At 49.6% G+C, this 16890-nt stretch overlaps 1 protein-coding gene across 2 annotated transcripts in view; it reads right to left on the reverse strand.

Moving 5' to 3' along the window:
* Positions 1-980: 980 nt before the first annotated feature.
* TMEM120B (transmembrane protein 120B) overlaps positions 981-16890 on the reverse strand; it is a 38410-nt gene continuing 22500 nt past the window's right edge. The window contains exons 4-12 of one of the 2 annotated variants that reach the window (XM_080940402.1): positions 15920-15979; positions 15235-15330; positions 13071-13160; positions 4070-4135; positions 3608-3669; positions 3015-3107; positions 2550-2614; positions 2026-2094; positions 981-1650 (exon numbers count right to left, since the gene is read on the reverse strand). In XM_080940402.1, coding sequence (XP_080796528.1) covers positions 1537-1650; positions 2026-2094; positions 2550-2614; positions 3015-3107; positions 3608-3669; positions 4070-4135; positions 13071-13160; positions 15235-15330; positions 15920-15979 — 715 coding nt within the window. In that variant the 3' untranslated portion in view covers positions 981-1536. Of the gene's footprint in view, positions 1651-2022; positions 2136-2549; positions 2615-3014; positions 3108-3607; positions 3670-4069; positions 4136-13070; positions 13161-15234; positions 15331-15919; positions 15980-16890 lie in introns of those variants that run through there. The other variant, XM_080940401.1, reaches the window with a different exon arrangement.

A 16890-nucleotide genomic window follows, 5' to 3' on the forward strand; every position in this document is an offset into this window, starting at 1 on the left:
AATCCAAGGCCTTATGGACAGATTGTGGTCTACAGCAGCAGTCAGCAAACCACAGCCTGTGGGCCACATGTGGCCACTGCCTGTTTTTGTAAATAAAGTTTTATTAAACAGCCACAATTAAGTAATGGCAGTTTTTGCTCTGCGGCTGCAGGCTGGAGTTGCCACAGGACTAGCCCACAGAGCCCCAAACCGTCTTCTGGGCTTTGGTGGGGAAAGTTTGCTGATTCCTCATCTGTGGCAATCCCAGTACCTGCAAACGACAGACCAGGTGATCCAGGGACAGGAGACCAAGGACAGAAAGAGGGCAGGGATGAAGGGAAGGGCAGGCTGCGGCAAACAGGAGCAGGTGCCTGATCTTGCCCTTTGGGAATGCTGCCAGGCCTTCCCATTGTTTGTAAGGTACAAATCTGTATTCTTATGTGGAATCTCGCCATGGGGGAGGCAAGATCTCATTTTTATCATAAAACTAAAGAATTTTAAAGTCCTGTGAGGACCAAGTGACACGTGTCTGGGGAGGCCAGCTGTGATGACCGTCTGTCAGCAGGTGAGGCAGCTGAGGCCCATGGGCAGGAAGGGACAGAACACTCAACTGGACATGTCTGCCCCTCCACTCTTGCTGCTGCCTGCACCTCACAGGGTTGCACCCTGGGCTGAGCCCACTTAGATTCCCCACCCCCACGACATTCCTCCCTTTCCCACACAAACGAGAGCCTCTGAGGTGAAGAGAGGAAGGGAATGGGTGACCTCCAAATGGCTGAAGTTCCAGTCACAATGAGAATCTGGGTCCTGTGCCAAGGACTCTCAGCAAGTTACCAGTGAGAAACTCCAACAGCCCAGAGACTGGGCGCCCTCTGCTGGAAGCCATCCCTAAAACCCCGCCGCTCCGCTCCAAGGGGAAAAGATATGGAGCTCCCAAGGAGGCTGCATCACTTTCCCCAAGGCGGTTCAGGAGACACAAGGCAAGAGACAAGACAGGTAGGTTCTCTGAAAACTTAAATATTTCCCCACCACAGAGGGTGGGGGCTGTGAGAAGCTTACAGCAGAGGTGGGGCCCAAGGCAGGGGCGGTGGGGAGGGGCTCCACAGGATGCTGAAAGTTTCATTCCACCCGGTGCCTGGGACACAGTAAGTAGCAGGTCAGCTAAAGCCAACCCCAGTGAGGCACATCTAAACCCCAGTGAGGGATTCAAATGATAGGAACAGGGAGAGAGAGGTTCCCTGAGGCTTTCTGCTTCTCCCTGGAAGACAGACATAGACCTGCCCACTGCCATTACAGAGCTCAGGGGAAGGCCTCGGATTCCAGGGAAGCAGGGAAGACCCAATATTAAATATGTTATAAATAGGGAGCTGGGACAGGTTAATACTGTGCGCACAGGCGGCCTTCACATTCCTCGTGTCTGCTCGGGACCAGGGCCTTGGCCCTGCTCCCAGAGATGCTGCTGGCCCCTGAGATGCTGCTGCCCATGGCCACTGATGACTGGCCGCCAGGGTGCTGACTGGAATCCCCAGCAGCCTTAAGTCCCAAGAGTCCGGAGGTTCATGGCTGCTTTGTCTTGTTCCTGTTCTTCTGGAGTTTGGCATGCACGACTTTGAGTGTGGTCAGGAAATTGCCGAGGAAGAGGATGAGGAAGGTGAGAGCCAGCACAAATACCTGGTCCGTCCAGAGTACAGTGTCCCGCAATGCCCAGGGCAGGGGAGGAAGGAGAAGAAGTCAGTTTCTCTGTGGAAGAACCTGCCACTAGCCTCAACCCCAGACTCTCAGTCAAGCTACAGGAGTGATCGGCAAATGGTTAGAAGCAGGTGAATGAGGTGGGCCCCCAATCAGGTAGAGTGTTCAATGGTATAATCCTTTGTTCAGAGACACTGAGGACCCCCTTCGATATTGAATCCCTTCCCGCTGTTTCAGGCCCCAGCAGCAGAGAAACGGGACTGGAGAGTCCTTCCCAGGGAAGCCCTGCTCTCTCTAAGCTCCCTGCTCCCTACTGCCAGGCAGACAGACATACAGACACACGGGGAGGTATGGTACCTGCCATTCCTTGCATTCCTCGTGGCTGGAGAGCTCAAACAACGTGACGGCATTGTAGAGCTGCCAGAACTGGAGACAAGGAGACAGGCACCATTCACCCATCAGTTTCCCTGCAGGTCCATGTGGAAAAGCCAGGGAGATGGACCAAAACCCCCCTAGCATCCCTGACCAACTACCCAAGACATGGGCATCCCTACCCCGAGACTGCAAGTATCTCAAACACAGCAAGTCCTAGATCCCAAGGAAATGGGATCACGGGGGCTACCTGAGGCTTACCACCTTTCTTTCAGAGAGAAGGCCCCATCCTGTGCTACTGCCGCAAGCAGAGGGGAAGCCCTCAGACCCCCAGGAAGCTGTGAGGCTCAAGCATTAAATAAGCCATAATAGGAATCTAGATGTGGTTGGTTATCTGTATGGACAGGCACCTTGTCACAGATACCCGAGACAGAAACCGTGGGGGAGGGGGAGAGCTCCTGTTCTCGGGAGTCATCCCTGACAGTGGTACCCACAGCAGAAGGACTCACATGGCCGCAGAAGAGGAAAGGCAGGAGGAAGGTGAGACCCCGCCACATCCAGGACTGGAACCCTTCTGTGGGGGAAGAAGTAAGAAAGTATGTATGGTGTGTGCCTGTTTTTTAAAAAACAAACAAACAAACAAAAAACCACAGTCTCTCTGTTGCCCAGGCTGACCTCAAACTTCTGGGCTCAAGGGATCCTTCCAATTCAGCCTTCCAAGTAGCTGTGACTTGATATGCCCCACCACAACCAGCCTAACCCTATTTACTTGTGTATATTACTAGATTCAGACAGGAAAGACAGGCATTCCAAAGGGTAGGGTCAAGGCCCAGCACTTGGTGGCTGAGACACGATCCCTGATCAATTATGAACAGCAAGTTGGGGAAGAACATCAGCCCCGGCTCTGCGGCATGGAGGTCTGACGCCCTTCTGATGCTGTGTCTCCGCTGGAGGGGGGTTGACCGACTACTCACCCACTGTGAGGTCCAGGTGATTCCTCTCCCCCAGGGCCCGCAGTCTGTAGAGACAGCCCCTCTGGTAATAGTACTGTAGGAACTGAACACAGCCTGTAGGGGGAGCACAGCACCCACGATCAAGGAAAACATCATACCCAAGGCCTTTCCCCCAAATCCTAGGTCCTTGAAGTGTGGCCTAGTGTGGGTGGGCTGGGCAGAGGGGGCGAGGAGAGCATACTGGCCACCTGCTTTAATTTTTACTTTAATAATTCACCACAACTATACTTCTGTGTGACTACCTCACTCCCCCCCCCCCCCCCGTGACTGTTTCCCTCTACACGGAACCATTTCTTTCCTGTCTTAAAGTTGCCCAGTTGCACCCAGCATAAGCTTGCTTTCCAAGAAACGGTTATTGAGTGCCCACTGCAAGCCTAGGAAAAGTCCAGAGGTTTCTAATCCGGTTAGTGCTTTGTAGGGTCATTACATATCTGAGCTGTCCGTCCACTGAGGGATAAAGCATGTTAAGACCAGTATGGGGGGGGGGGGGGATAGAGGGGATCTTGAGAAACCAGGTCCCTCCCCCTCCCGCTAAGCCAGGCTTGAGAACTCACTCTGAAAAATGGAGAATGCTAAAAACTGATTTCGAAACTTCTGATAAATGAGTCCGTTAGGCCTGAGGAAAGAGAGAGAGAGAGAAAGAGAGCGAGAGAACCAGAAAGGGGGATACACTGTAAAACCAGGCATTCACCCATACCCCAAAAGGAAGAGAACATTTCTGTCCTTTGTCCTCGAGCTGATGGGGCTACACCCATCCCCCTTTCTAGAATGAAGGGACATCGTGGTCACTGGTTCCCCGTGCTGATCCCTGTCACCTCTGCCCCAGCCAACAGAAACTATGAAATAGTCTCCAGAAAGCTCCCAGCTGGCTCCGCAGGGCCCTGGCAGCCAGGCCTTCAGCCCAGTTTTCAGTTCACACTTGCTTTCGTGACCCACAGGTCAGTTCTGAGAACCCCGTCCCCATGTACCAGCCCTCGCTCCGACTCCAGCAGACGGAGGTGACAGGGAAGACTTACCAAGTCAACATCACTCCAGACAGGAACGTGGAGACATAATGGTGAGACACCCACCAGCCCTTGATTCTTGATAAGAAGAAAGAAAGGAAGGAGCTCAGAAGGAGCAAGGAAGGCAGGCAGCTTTCTGCTTCCTAGCCTCCATGAGCAGAGGCTGCCCTGTGACTAAGAAATGGCCAAACCATACCTTAACTCTTCCTGCACAGGAACACAAACCCAAACAAACTACTTGCAGCTTAGTATGGGGACCTGTTCTGGTGTCTAGGAGTTTCTGTGATGGACATCCTTACCCACACAGCACCCTCAAGCCCCACCTTCTTCAGCTCCCCAGCACTGAGATACCCCAAGCCTATGCTGGACCGAACTACGTGATTGAACTTCTACGTTGCAGTCGAATCCCCCTGTCCTTCCAGCATGACTGTCTCTGTGTCACAAGGCAAAGGATGGAGGGACCTAGTGTCTCTGTAAGAGTCGACCAGGAAGATCCGAGCACAGGGGAAGGGCCGTACAGAACACAGGATGGGAAGGTAGCCATCTGCAGGCCAGGAGAGAAGCCCAGAGGCCAGCACTGATGATGCCTGATCGAGGACTTCCAGCCCCCAGAGCCACAGGAAAGAAATGTCTGTTGGTTAAAATGCCCAGTTTGTCCTCCGTATACGCTGTCCTTTCCTTGCTGGGCTCTGAGGTCCCAATGTGAGTTTCAAACCAAATGTTACTTCCCCCCAAAGCCCATCCCTGACTACACTGCCTAAAACATCTCTTTAACAGACATTTTACAACAATGGAAGTCTGATTTTCATTTTGCTTTTTGTTCCTTTTTTTTTTTCTTTCTAAAAGAATTATTTATTTTATGTATGTGAATGCACTGTAGCTGTCTTCAGACACACCAGAAGAGGGCATCAGATCCCACTACAGATGGTTGTGAGCCACCATGTGGTTGCTGGGAATTGAACTCAGGACCTCTGGAAGAGCAGCCAGTGCTCTTAACCACTGAGCCGTCTCTCCCGCCCCCTTTTTTCTTTCTTTAGACAGGGTCTCACTATGTAGCTCACTGTGTAGACCATGATGGCCTTGAACTCAGATACTCAGGCCTCTGACTGACTGCCAAGTGTTGGGATGAAAGGCATCCTCTCCACCACATCAGGCGACAGTGGCTTCTTCCTCTTCCTCCTCCTCTTCTTCTGTTTATGAGGGTTTTGTCTGCATTATATCTATGTACTTTGAGTGTGTGTGTGTGTGTGTGTGTGTGTGCAAGCTAGAAAAGGGTGTTAGATCCTGCAGAAGTAGAGCTACAAACAGTTGTGAGCTGCCATGTGGGTGCTGGGAATTGAATCCAGGTTCTCTGAAAGATAGTAGTGTTCTTAACTGCTGAGTAACCACTCAGCCCTGGGTTCATTTTCTTTACGGTGTTTATTATTGTTTCTTATCTGTAATCTGAGCTTCTTTCCTATAGAGATATAAGCCCCAGAGGAACAGGAGGGGGTGTGTCTGTGTTGCTCATCTGTGGCAGTGGAAACAAAGCAGCTGCTTAGTAAATCTGTAAATACACATCTATTTTCGCCTGTGTGTGTTCATGCACACACATACATGCGCACACACACACACACACACACACACAGTCACAAATTCAGCGTCACCCCATACAGGCACAGATAGAACACTATGGTGGGGTCTCCCATATACCCCCAGTTTATCTGCTATCATCTGTCAAAGATCTAGGCCTGGCCTTGCATGTAGTTAAACGTTGTGGGAATCTTACTGAGAGAAATTGGGGCTCCTTCAGCTTGGGGTTCCTGAACTTAGTTATATCCACCTCAGCCTCAGAGCCAGCCCAGGATAAAGGAGCTTACCTCTGGGAATTCCTATCCAACACACTGTAGCAACCTGCTCTGCCCAAAGCGCCATAAAGACCCAGCAATGGGACCAGGGAGCCCTCATCTTCTCTTCAGAACTATCTTCAGAAAGGATTAAGGAGATGGATTCAAGTACTGCCCCCCCCCCCCAAAAAAAATTCCAGCATTCAGGAGGCAGAGGCAGGCTGATTTCTGAGTTCAAGACCAGCCTGGTCTACACAATGAGACAATGTCTTAATTTATAAAAAAGAGTCGAGGAGACCTTGAGGATCTGCTATTGCAGAGGGGGTGCTAAGTTGTTCTTCTCAACAGGAAGAAGAATCTACCATGTGCCTCTGAGGTGGTTCTATGTCACTACCACTCCTGATGGCAGGTTAACACCATGGATGAAATAATGACCAAGACCTGTGGCTGTTGAGAGAATTAGCCTGAGGCCAGGCATGGTAGCACAGGCCTGTAATCCCAACATACAGACGGTCAAGACAGGAGGACCTTGTCTCAAATATAAAAGGAGCTGGAGTGATAGCTCAGGGGTTAAGAGCCCTTGCTGCTCCTCTAAAGGACCAGAGTTCAGTTCCCAGGATCCTCGTTAGGTGTCTCACAGTCACCCAGAGCTCAAGCTCCAGCAGATCCAACACCCTCGGCCTCCATAAGCACCATTTACGGATGTGCTCTGTTCCCCTACACATGTCTGGATGTCATCTGTCACAGAGGAGGTCAGGTCAAGACATTTGCTTCTTTGTCCCCAGCAAGCCTGATGTACTTTCAGCCTTTCAGCATCTAAAGGACTCTGGCTCCAATTTCTTAACAGTAAAGGCAGTTAGCCAGATTTCAGGCTTTCCACCTAACGAGCAACCAAAAGGTCTGACTACAACCTCCCCAGAGCTTTGCAAGGCCACAGCTCTCAGGTCTTGGCTGCCCCTGGGCTCCTTTGTCCTACTCCCGGCTAAAGCTCCCCTGAGAAACACTCTCTCCTGGTGACGGAGCAGCTTGGGCTTGATGCAGACCCTGGGCAACAAGCCTGACTGAGCAGCAGCTTTTAATTTCATAGCTCGCTGTGCCCAGAGCCCAGCTCTGACAGATGCCACCAATAAACACAGCTCGGCGACATCGGGGGAAACTAGGAATCCACCTTCTTCCCCAGCTTCGCATTTATGAGCACAGTCATCTTCACAGCCCAGGGCTCTAGGCTGGTTCTCTGCATATGTGTTTATGTAACAGTTTCCACTGTAATAGAATTTAGATACTGTGCGATTCTGTGGGGTTAAGTAAATTTCTTTCTTTCTTTCTTTCTTTTTTGGCTGAGCTGTGCAAACCATCATAATCAATTTTAGACCTTTGTTGTTTCACCCCAATTAGACCTGGACCTGTTGGCTACAGACATGCAGCTTGCAGGGGCATTGTGGGCTCCAGGAAAAGCACATACATCTGCATCTAGAATGTAGGGACGGAATGTACTGGTTGCTGGGCACGGTTGGGGGAGAGCTTTCACCGCTTCTCCCAGCAGGACACTATGCAGAGGGTGCACCAGGCATACTGCTCAACACCAGGTGGCCTCTGGCTTTGTGCTCCGGATTTGCAGGAGAGCCAGTGGAATGAGTTCTGCTCTGAAGACTCTCTCCCTGCCCACCACCCTCGGGAAATGTTTGTTCTAAGTCTAGCCCCTAAAAGACCAGTGGGAGCCAGGGACGGTGGCTGGCTCCTTGGAGTCATTCTGACCCACAAGGAAAGGCTGTCAATCAATTGCCATCTGTCTGGCTCCAGGGCCTTGGCTTCCTTGTGGGGCAGCACCTCACCCAGTCAGGGGTTTGGACGGAGAGGAGGAATATATGGGGACACACAGCTCAGAGCCAGCCTCCAGCCACAGTCATTGGCTCAGAAGTCAGCAAGTGACTCAAGGCTAGCCAATCAGAAGTCTGTCTCAAGACTCCCACTGGCTCTGTGGGACTGACAGAAAGACTTCCTGTTCAAAGTGTTGGTGGATGAGATAGGAAGGCAGCCTGGGCTGTAGGGATCGAACTAGGGAAAAACGGGTATCCAGTGGGACTAACATTGCTGGGGCCCTTCTTGTCTCCTTAAACCTCACAGTTAAAGAGGAATAACCGCCCTTCAGATTTGGTCCCTGTGTGGGTTTCCAATATCTGCAAAATGGAAGGGGAAAGCTAGCTGTTTATTGAGCCAATAAATGACACCCGTTAGGAAAGGTATCAGACCCACCCCGGATGTCTCCATCTCAAAGTGGGACAATCCCCAACCCACCACCCCAGACCTACTTTCCATGTCTGCCCTTCTCCCCTTTTTTCAATTCTGCCCCCAGGTAGAAAGCAGGAACATGGATAGAGTGTGTGTTTGTGCTTCAAGGAGCCAATCACAGGAGGCCTGTGTGGTTCAGGTCTGCCATCCCAGGACACCTAGGTATCCCCCAAAGACCTCTCTGCACTGAAGGGCCCAGATTTCATTCATCTCAGCAAAGCACCTCAACAGGCCCTGTGGTCCTTAAGGGGTGAAAAACCAGAGGGATGGCTTGGTGGGAGAGGCATCAATCTCAAGAACCTTCATGGTGGAGAAGACGCTGACTCCCACAGGCTCTACCTCCCACGTACACACCGTGACATGTGTGCATACCCAAATACCATAAATAAAACACATTTTTAAAAAATGAAGACATGGGCTGGAGAGATGGCTCAGTGGTTAAGAGCACTGACTGCTCTTCCAGAGGTCCTGAGTTCAAATCCCAGCAACCACACGGTGGATCACAACCATCTGTAATGGGATCTGATGCCTTCTTCTGGTGTGTCTGAGGACAGCAACAGTGTACTCACATACATCAAATAAATAAGTAAATCTTTAAAAAAAAAACGTAAGATGAACATGGTTGCATATGCATTTCAACATACACACAAACAATGCATAAACAGACTATAAAACTAATATAAAAGAATAAGATGAATGGAGTAACCCACCTGCCTTGCTCTATCTCCCCAGTCTGGCCACAGCTCCTGCAAGTCATTCTGGGAGGGGCCCACTGGTCTATCCTAGGCTCTCCTCCCCCAGTCTTGAGCTCTAGCTCCACTATTGTGTGGGATTATGTAGGAAACCCTCTTTTTAAAAGTCTGTGAGTGATCCCTAGAGGCAAAGAGTTACCTCAGAAACTCTTACCCAGTGTCTGGTGCTGAGGGAACAAACCCAGTGTGTGCTGAGTGGGTGTGGGGGTGTGGGCAGGGCCGACCCACAAACAGCAAAAGCAATCATCCCTGTTCCAAGGAACCCAGAAAAGTTCCTGCTAAACTTAAGCAAGTGAAGTGTGGTCTGCAATTCCACCAGCTGACATTTTAGTGCCCCTGATGAGCCTTATCTTTCCAGGGAAGCCTCTCTTGTAATCAATTCTGTTCCTTTCTTTCTGATGACGGCCAGTCTATAGTTAAACATACTAAAGCAAACACAAAAACAAACTACTACCAACATGCTCTCAGTAGTCCTTTATTATTTGTCTGTCTCTTTGTCTGCCTACCTATACCTATATCTATCCATCTATCCACCCACCCACCCATCCATCCATCTATCCATCCATCCATCCATCCATCCATCCATCCATCCATCTATCTACCCATTCATCCATCCATCCAACCATCCACCCACCACCTGACCTACCCAACCATCCATCCAACCACCACCCCACCCACCCACCCATCCATCCATCCATCCATCCATCCATCCATCCATCCATCCACCCATCCATCCATCCACCCATCCATCTACCCATCTATCCATCCATCCATCTACCCATTCATCCATCCATCCATCCATCCATCCATCCATCCATCCATCCATCCAACCATCCACCCACCACCTTACCTACCCAACCATCCATCCATCCATCCATCCATCCATCCATCCACCTATCCATCCATGTGTGCATGTATGTGGCTATGTATGTGCATTTGCCCAAGTGTTGAATTCCCTGGAGCTGGAGTTACAGGCAGTTGTGAGCTGCCTGATATGAGTGCTGGGAATCCAACTCCAGGTCTCTGCAACAATAATACATGCCCTTAACCCCTGAGCCATCTCTTTCCATGCCCTTTCCTCACCCCATACTCTTAATGTGTTCAACAGAAAGAATGAGACAGCAAGCCCATGGGGACAGGAAGTAAGCAGGCAACCAGAAAGTTAAAAAGGGGGAGGGGGAAGATGGAACTTGGTGTGGTGGCCTATGCATTTAATCCTGGCATTTGAGAGCCAGAAGAAGCTGTGAGTTCAAGGCTAGTCTAGTCTACGTAGCTAGTTCCAGGTGATCCAGGGCTACATAGTGAGACCCTATTTCACAACAACTATCAAAAAAAAAAAAAAGAAGTAGGAGAGCCTGTAATCTCAGCAACAGAGGAGGCTAAAATGGGGAGAACCCAGTTTGGGCTACAGTGAAGACTGTCTCAAAAGAAAAAAAAAAAAAAAGAAATGAACAAATAAAATGGGGAGGGGGTTAACTTTTGATGTGAAGAACTCATGACCCAGACAAAGGACAAGGACTGATTGAGAGTCACTGACTTCATCTACAGGCTACAGGCTAAGTCCCTGAGCACTGCTGTGCCCCTTGGTGGGATGGCAGCTCTGGTCCTTACCTCTTAGCTCAATGTTCAGGGTGAGAACACGCAAGGGAAGAACCTGCCGCAAAAGACAACCAGGGTGTCAGATGACTTGGAAGGTGGTTGGCAGATGATGCCCCATTTTGTCCCCAACCCACAAGGAGGGTCGGTGGTGAAAGGGTGACTGTGTATCCCTGGCTGTCTTGGAACTAGCTTTGTAGACCAGGCTGGCCTCGAACTCACAGAGATCCACCTGCCTCTACCTCCCAAGTGCTGGGATTAAAGCTGTGCTCCATCAGGCCCAGGAGAAGAACCAGGCTTACAAACCCAGATCTAGGCTGATCCTCACTAGTCCTCAGGAGGGTGGGCCCACAGGATGGCCTCGAGGGTAAGGGAATGCTACTCCAGGCCTAACCAATGTAAACTCAGCTCCCAAGAAAGAACTGAGGGCCACAAACTATCCCTTAGCTCTACACCCATGAGACAGTGTTACACACACCCCGCCTGAGGTAAAGGAATAATTTTCAAAAGGAAGTAGGGTGTAAGAAGTTAAGAGTCACCATAAAAAGGAATCAATTTTAGAAAACAGGTCCTACGGGTGGCAAGTCATGGAATTTGTTTTTTTTCTTGAGACAGGATCTCACTATGTAGCCTTGGTAGGCCTGGCCTGGAATTCACAAGAGATCCACCTGCCTCTACTTCCTGAGTGCTGGGAGTAAAGATGTATACCACTCTTAGCATATTATAGATCTTTTAAAATATTTACATGTGTTTATTCATTATAGGTGAGAGAGTATGGAGGTCAGGAAAAAAAAGCTTTATAGTTGAGTCTCTCCTTCCACTTTGTGTGTCCCAGGGTCAGGTCAGGTGGTCAGGCTTTGTGGCAAGAGCCTTTACCCACCACAATCTTGCCAGCCCCAAATCATGGATCTTTTAAAAATACTTTTTTTAGTATTTTAAAAACTTAGTTTTATTTTATGTGTATTGCTGTTTTGCCTACATGTATGTATGTATGTATGTATGTGCTTCAGATGTGTGCCCAGTGTCCTCAGAGGCTAGAAGAAGGTGTTGGAACCTCTGGAATGGTTGTAGGTGCTGGGAACCAAACATGGGACCTCTGCAAGAAAATGCTCTTAACTGCTGGGCCATCTCTCCAGCTCCCAAATCATGGAGCTTGACTGGGGTCCCAGGACTCTGCTCAGAGGCAGGCAGAGCTGCTAGAAGATGAAGAAATCAGGAGTCTTCCTGAATTCAGGACCATTGGGATCCTCCTTCTGCCTAGATTAAGACACTGGTGCTGAATTATGTCTACTCTCCCAAGGGATAGTGAAACAGTCCATCTCAGGCCATGGCCTGCAGTGCTCCAGAGCTGCTCAGAGACACCCTGGGAGACCCTTACCCCTTATGCAAGGTGTTCCCCTTCTTTCAGCAAAGTCCATTTATCCCACCAGAAACAATGTTCCTCTGGGGACCCACCCACTCCTGGCACTTGCATCTATGTTGCTGATATATCTACCTTCAGACCCAGGAGGAAACAGCAAATCCATCATGAGCTGGGCTCAGAGAAATTACAAAGCCTTCCCTCCTTGTCCAACTAAGAAAGATGATAATATGTGTAGGAAATGTCCCCCATAGCTTTCTTCCCCTAGAAATTTACAGACTGAAGACTGCTCCCCTGCAGAAACTGTTCCTACTGAGATCAGCTAAACCTGTCTCCTTGGTCCAGCGGTATGCAATAACTATACATCTGTGTTCCACTCTACATTATAAACACACTGGGCAGGCTGGTGAGATGGCTCAGTGGTTAAAAGCACTGACTGCTCTTCCATAGGTCCTGAGTTCAAAACCCAGCAAACACATGGTGGCTCACAACCATCTGTAATGGGATCTGATGCCCTCTTCTGGTGTGTCTGAAGACAGCTATGGTGTACTTATATATAAGTAAATAATCTTTAAAAATAAATAAATAAACACACTGAGCTTCTGGTGTGTTGCAGATTCTCCATCAGAGAGCCCAGTCCACATAAATCTGGTCATTTCTGCATGTCCACGTGTCTGTCTGTGTGTCACTGTGACTGTCTTTGTCTTTTCTTCATTCCCCCGGTGTCCCAGTCAGCTTTGCATTCTCTGGTAACAAAGACTAGTTAAGAGTTAGGCACACAATCCAGCCAGTGCCTGCTCCTAGCCAGTGAGGCAAAGCTGGTGAGACTTATCAGAAAAGAAACATGCCCTGTTTGCTGTTGGATCACCTTATATAGAGCCCAAGAACAGACAGTACTGAGTGGAAGGGAGAGAAACCGAGGATCGCTCAGTGTCTGAGTGCTTGAATGAACCCTACCTGAGGTCAGTCCCAGTGAACCTCCTGTATTTTTATGAGACGACAGATTCCTAATGACAGTAAATCAGCCTGACTTGGGGTTTCTGTCACTTGTTACCAAGAGACTGACCATAAAGTAGGTGAGATTACGCCCATGGCATCAGGCATGGTCTCTCCCACCCTGGATGTCAACATTTCTCTTTGGCTCCCTGTTCCTCCAACTGACTGTCCCCACAGGCCATGCCTCTAGTTACCTGGAACCATTGCTGATGAGGATGCTCTCCCGAATGGTCAGGGTGCAGTAATACCACACAAGCAGGAAGTTGAAGACTTCATCTGTCACCCTGGTTGGAAGAAACAACCCCCAGGGAACAGCTTGAGCTCTCCCCTTGCTGAGGACCAGAACAGCCAGGACCAGAATGCATAGTGCTCAAATCAGTTCTTGGATGTCTCCTCTTGCCTATGCCCAGACCCTGTGCCATCTCTACCTGGCCCCTCTACATCCCAAGATTTGACAGAGGCTCCCTCCCTAGCCCTCCAGCCCACACAGAACTGGGGTGCAACAGGTCTGAGCTATAAAACACCACTGACTGATGAAAGCAATGAGAGGCATGGAAGAGCTTTCTCGGAACTCAGCCAGCCTGGTCCTGCAACATCCTGACCTCTCACTTCAGCCTCCCAAGTGGAGACAGACTATGTTGCTGTTATGTTCTCTAGTTGGCAAAACTTCACTAGAGATCTTAGGTCTTAGACTCCTGGATAAGCAGAGGGCAGAGATAGGAAACCGTACAGGCTCTGGGGGGAAGCTTAGACTCTGGATTAGGACAGGACACATCACAGGCTGACCCCGGAGAAACCCAGAGGCCTCAGTGTAAGTGCCTGTGACGGCATACCAAGAACCCCAACTCTTTTCCAGAAGGGCAGATGAGCAGGCATTACTGGTGTGCGCAGCCTTTGCCCTCCGGGGCATAAGCCAGACAGTGGCAGCAGGCAGGCATGGGCTAAGAGCCTGCAAGGGCCTTTGTTGGGAAATTCAAGTAGCCAGAACAGCAGCTGGACTCTCTCTGGAAAGTGTATGCCAAGAAATAAACCCTTGACATTTAAGCCAAATGCCTAAACCATACTTGGCTGCCTCCCTGCTTACAGCAGAAAACCCAAGCAGAGAGGGGAATGGAGCAGACCCTCTTGGTGATATGGCTCCTTTCTCCATTCTCAGCTCAGCACTGTCTGCCCCACCCCCCTCGGTTCCATCAGTGATGGGCAGACACTGGATACTATCACACACCCCGTGAAGTGTGGCTTGTTGCCACTGTCTGACATAAATGGAGAGGCTGGGGACCGTAGGGAGTCTGCCCATAGATACAACCATTCTGCCTCAAGGCCAGGATTTAAATTCAGATGGCCTGTGGCTCATTTTGTTTCTTGTGCATCAAGTTTTTCTATGTATCAACTGTCCCATATATCCTACGCTGGCCTCCAACTCTCTTGTAGTCAGTGATGACCTTGAACTTCCGACCCTCCTGCCTCCACTCTTACAGGGGTGTACCACCACACCGGGTTTATTCTGTGCAGAAGACTGAACCAAGGACTTCTTGCATACCAAGCAAGCACTCTCCCAACAGGGTTACATCCTCAGCCCTATTGGTTTATTTATGGTGTAAATGAGATATAATTCGCATGCCATAAAAAAAGTTTCCCTTTTAAAGTACGTAATCTAAAGGCTGGGTAGTACCAGCCTTTAATCCCAGCACTTGGGAGGCACAGGCAGCAGATCACTGTGGATTCAGAGTCGGCCTGATCTACCGAGTGAGTTCTAGGCCAGCCAGGGCTACAAAGAGACCCTGTGTCAAAAAAGCAAGCAATAAATAAATAAATACTGATAAAGAAATTTAAAAGCATGTGGTTTGGTGTCTTTTGCTCATTCTGCTATACTGCTGACTAATTCCAAAGCATTCCATCACTCTCAAAAAAAAAAAAAAAAAAAAAAGCTGGTACCTTGAATTGTTATCCCCCATTCCTGTGTCCCCTGGCTAGTTCTGCCCCACTGCATGTGTCTGAACCTGTCCTTCTAGACATTTCATACCAATGGACCTGTGCATGTGTACCTGTGTTCTTTCACTTAGTGTGATGCTGTCAAGGCTCACCCATGCCACAGCGTGTCAGTGCCATGCTCCACGCTGAGGCTATGTCACAACCTAGCGCATGCACAAACCACACCAGGAGGCCCTGCCAGGCAGCAGCTATTCCATAAAGCTTGCTAGACGGATGGGGTGAGCAGGAATGCTGCTTCCTGTCAAAACTGCTTCTTCCCCAGCTTACAGTAGCCATGGGGTAGGAAAACAGAAAAGACCGCTGCCCTGAGGACCCCCTCCTCATGTCCTCATGCCCTCCCTCACACCCACCACCGTGCCCCATTACCTGTAGTGAAGGAAAAAGCGACACGCCACAGCACCCAGAAGCAGGATTATGGTCAGGTAGAGCTTGAACTTCTCATACTCGTCCTTGTAAGCGAACCTGCCAGGACAGACACCCCAGGAATGTCTCACATCCCATCACTACCATCCCACTGTGCCCCCCCCCCAAGCCCCTAGCACTGCCTCTGCTGCCATACCCTGCCCACTGAACTACAGGGGAACCTGACCTTCAACTGGGGATGCCTAGTGAGGGAAAGAGGACCAACTACAGAAGGGCCCTGTCCCTGGGCTTTGAGGCCATGTTGGGGACAAACATGGTTTACAGAAAAATTTTCTCTACCCTTACTTAAAGACTGCAGCAAAAACAAGGGCTAGTGTCAGCTGGAGATGTCACCTAGATTTGTTTAGACAGGACTCTGTTGCCCAGGACAGATGCTGTGATAAGATTTGGGGTAGAGCCGGTGTCGCTCTCATAAAAAAACAGAATAATCCTAGCCACAAACAGACCAACCCTGTGAAAGTAAGAAAGGAGAGGTTCTCCCCAGTGCTCCCCCACTGAGGTGGGCAGGGTCAGAAAGCCCATAGTCAGGGCCTCAACTGCTAACAGGTTTTTATCCATGCAAAAGCCCTAGCTTCCATCCATTGCTCACAGATAAAAAGAGCGCGCTGGGATCCAGGCATATACTCACTTGGCCTGATTGCTGAGCAGGGTCACGTTCACATTGCCAAGAACCAGATTCAAGTAGAGCCTGGAAGGAAAGACCTGTGAGGGCGCAACTTTTCAAGCTTAGTGAATGCACGCTGAGCGTCTCACATCAAAAAACAGGCTCTCTAAGCTGGTGGTCCAATGGGCCCCACAATAGCTGAGAACAGTGGTTAACTACGGAGCATAGTAACTACACACGTGACAACATGCTTATCTATTTCCCCCCACTGGAGCTAACTTACAGGCCTTCTCTCCCAGCCTCCTCTGTAGCCAGATGTAAGCGTGTCACTAACCTGTAGCCCAAGTATGACTAACTTACAGTCAATGAGTCAAAGGCATTTATTTATCCAACATCCAAGTCAGTTTAAGAAAGATCCTAAGCCAATGTGAGCTAGTGGTTAAAAGCGCATGGGTTAAGCCTGATGTTCTGAGTTCGATCCCTGGAACCGACACAACAGGAGAGAACAGATTCCTGTGAGGTGCCATCTGGCCTCCACGTACACGTCAAGACATGTATGTGTGCACAAGCATGCTCACACATACAGATGCAGGAACGTGAGCACTCGTTTCTACTGGAAGGATATGTTTGGGTCACAGCGTATGGCAGCTGGCTTGTTTCTTTTTAAAAGAAGAGATCATTTTCTTCTCCCCTTTTCTTTTCCTTTCTGAGACTATGATACGGGAACTGTCCTTGAACTCATGAAAGAAGACAACTTCTGGGGATAGAAAATCATCGGCCAGAGGAACTATGAGCCCCTTGATGATCTCATGAGCCCTTGGCCTCTTATCTCTGATTTTCCATGACAGAGAGAAGTCTATTCTCATAAGCATTCTCTTTCTCCCTCCCTCCCTGCTGCCCCCACATGTATGTGTGTGTGTGTGTGTGTGTGTTTTACTCATATGTATATCTGTACTCCCATGTGTGTACTGCCTTCAGATCCCAGAAGAGGACAT

Source organism: Micromys minutus (assembly GCF_963924665.1).
Source record: "Micromys minutus genome assembly, chromosome: 29".
NCBI lineage: Eukaryota > Metazoa > Chordata > Mammalia > Rodentia > Muridae > Micromys > Micromys minutus.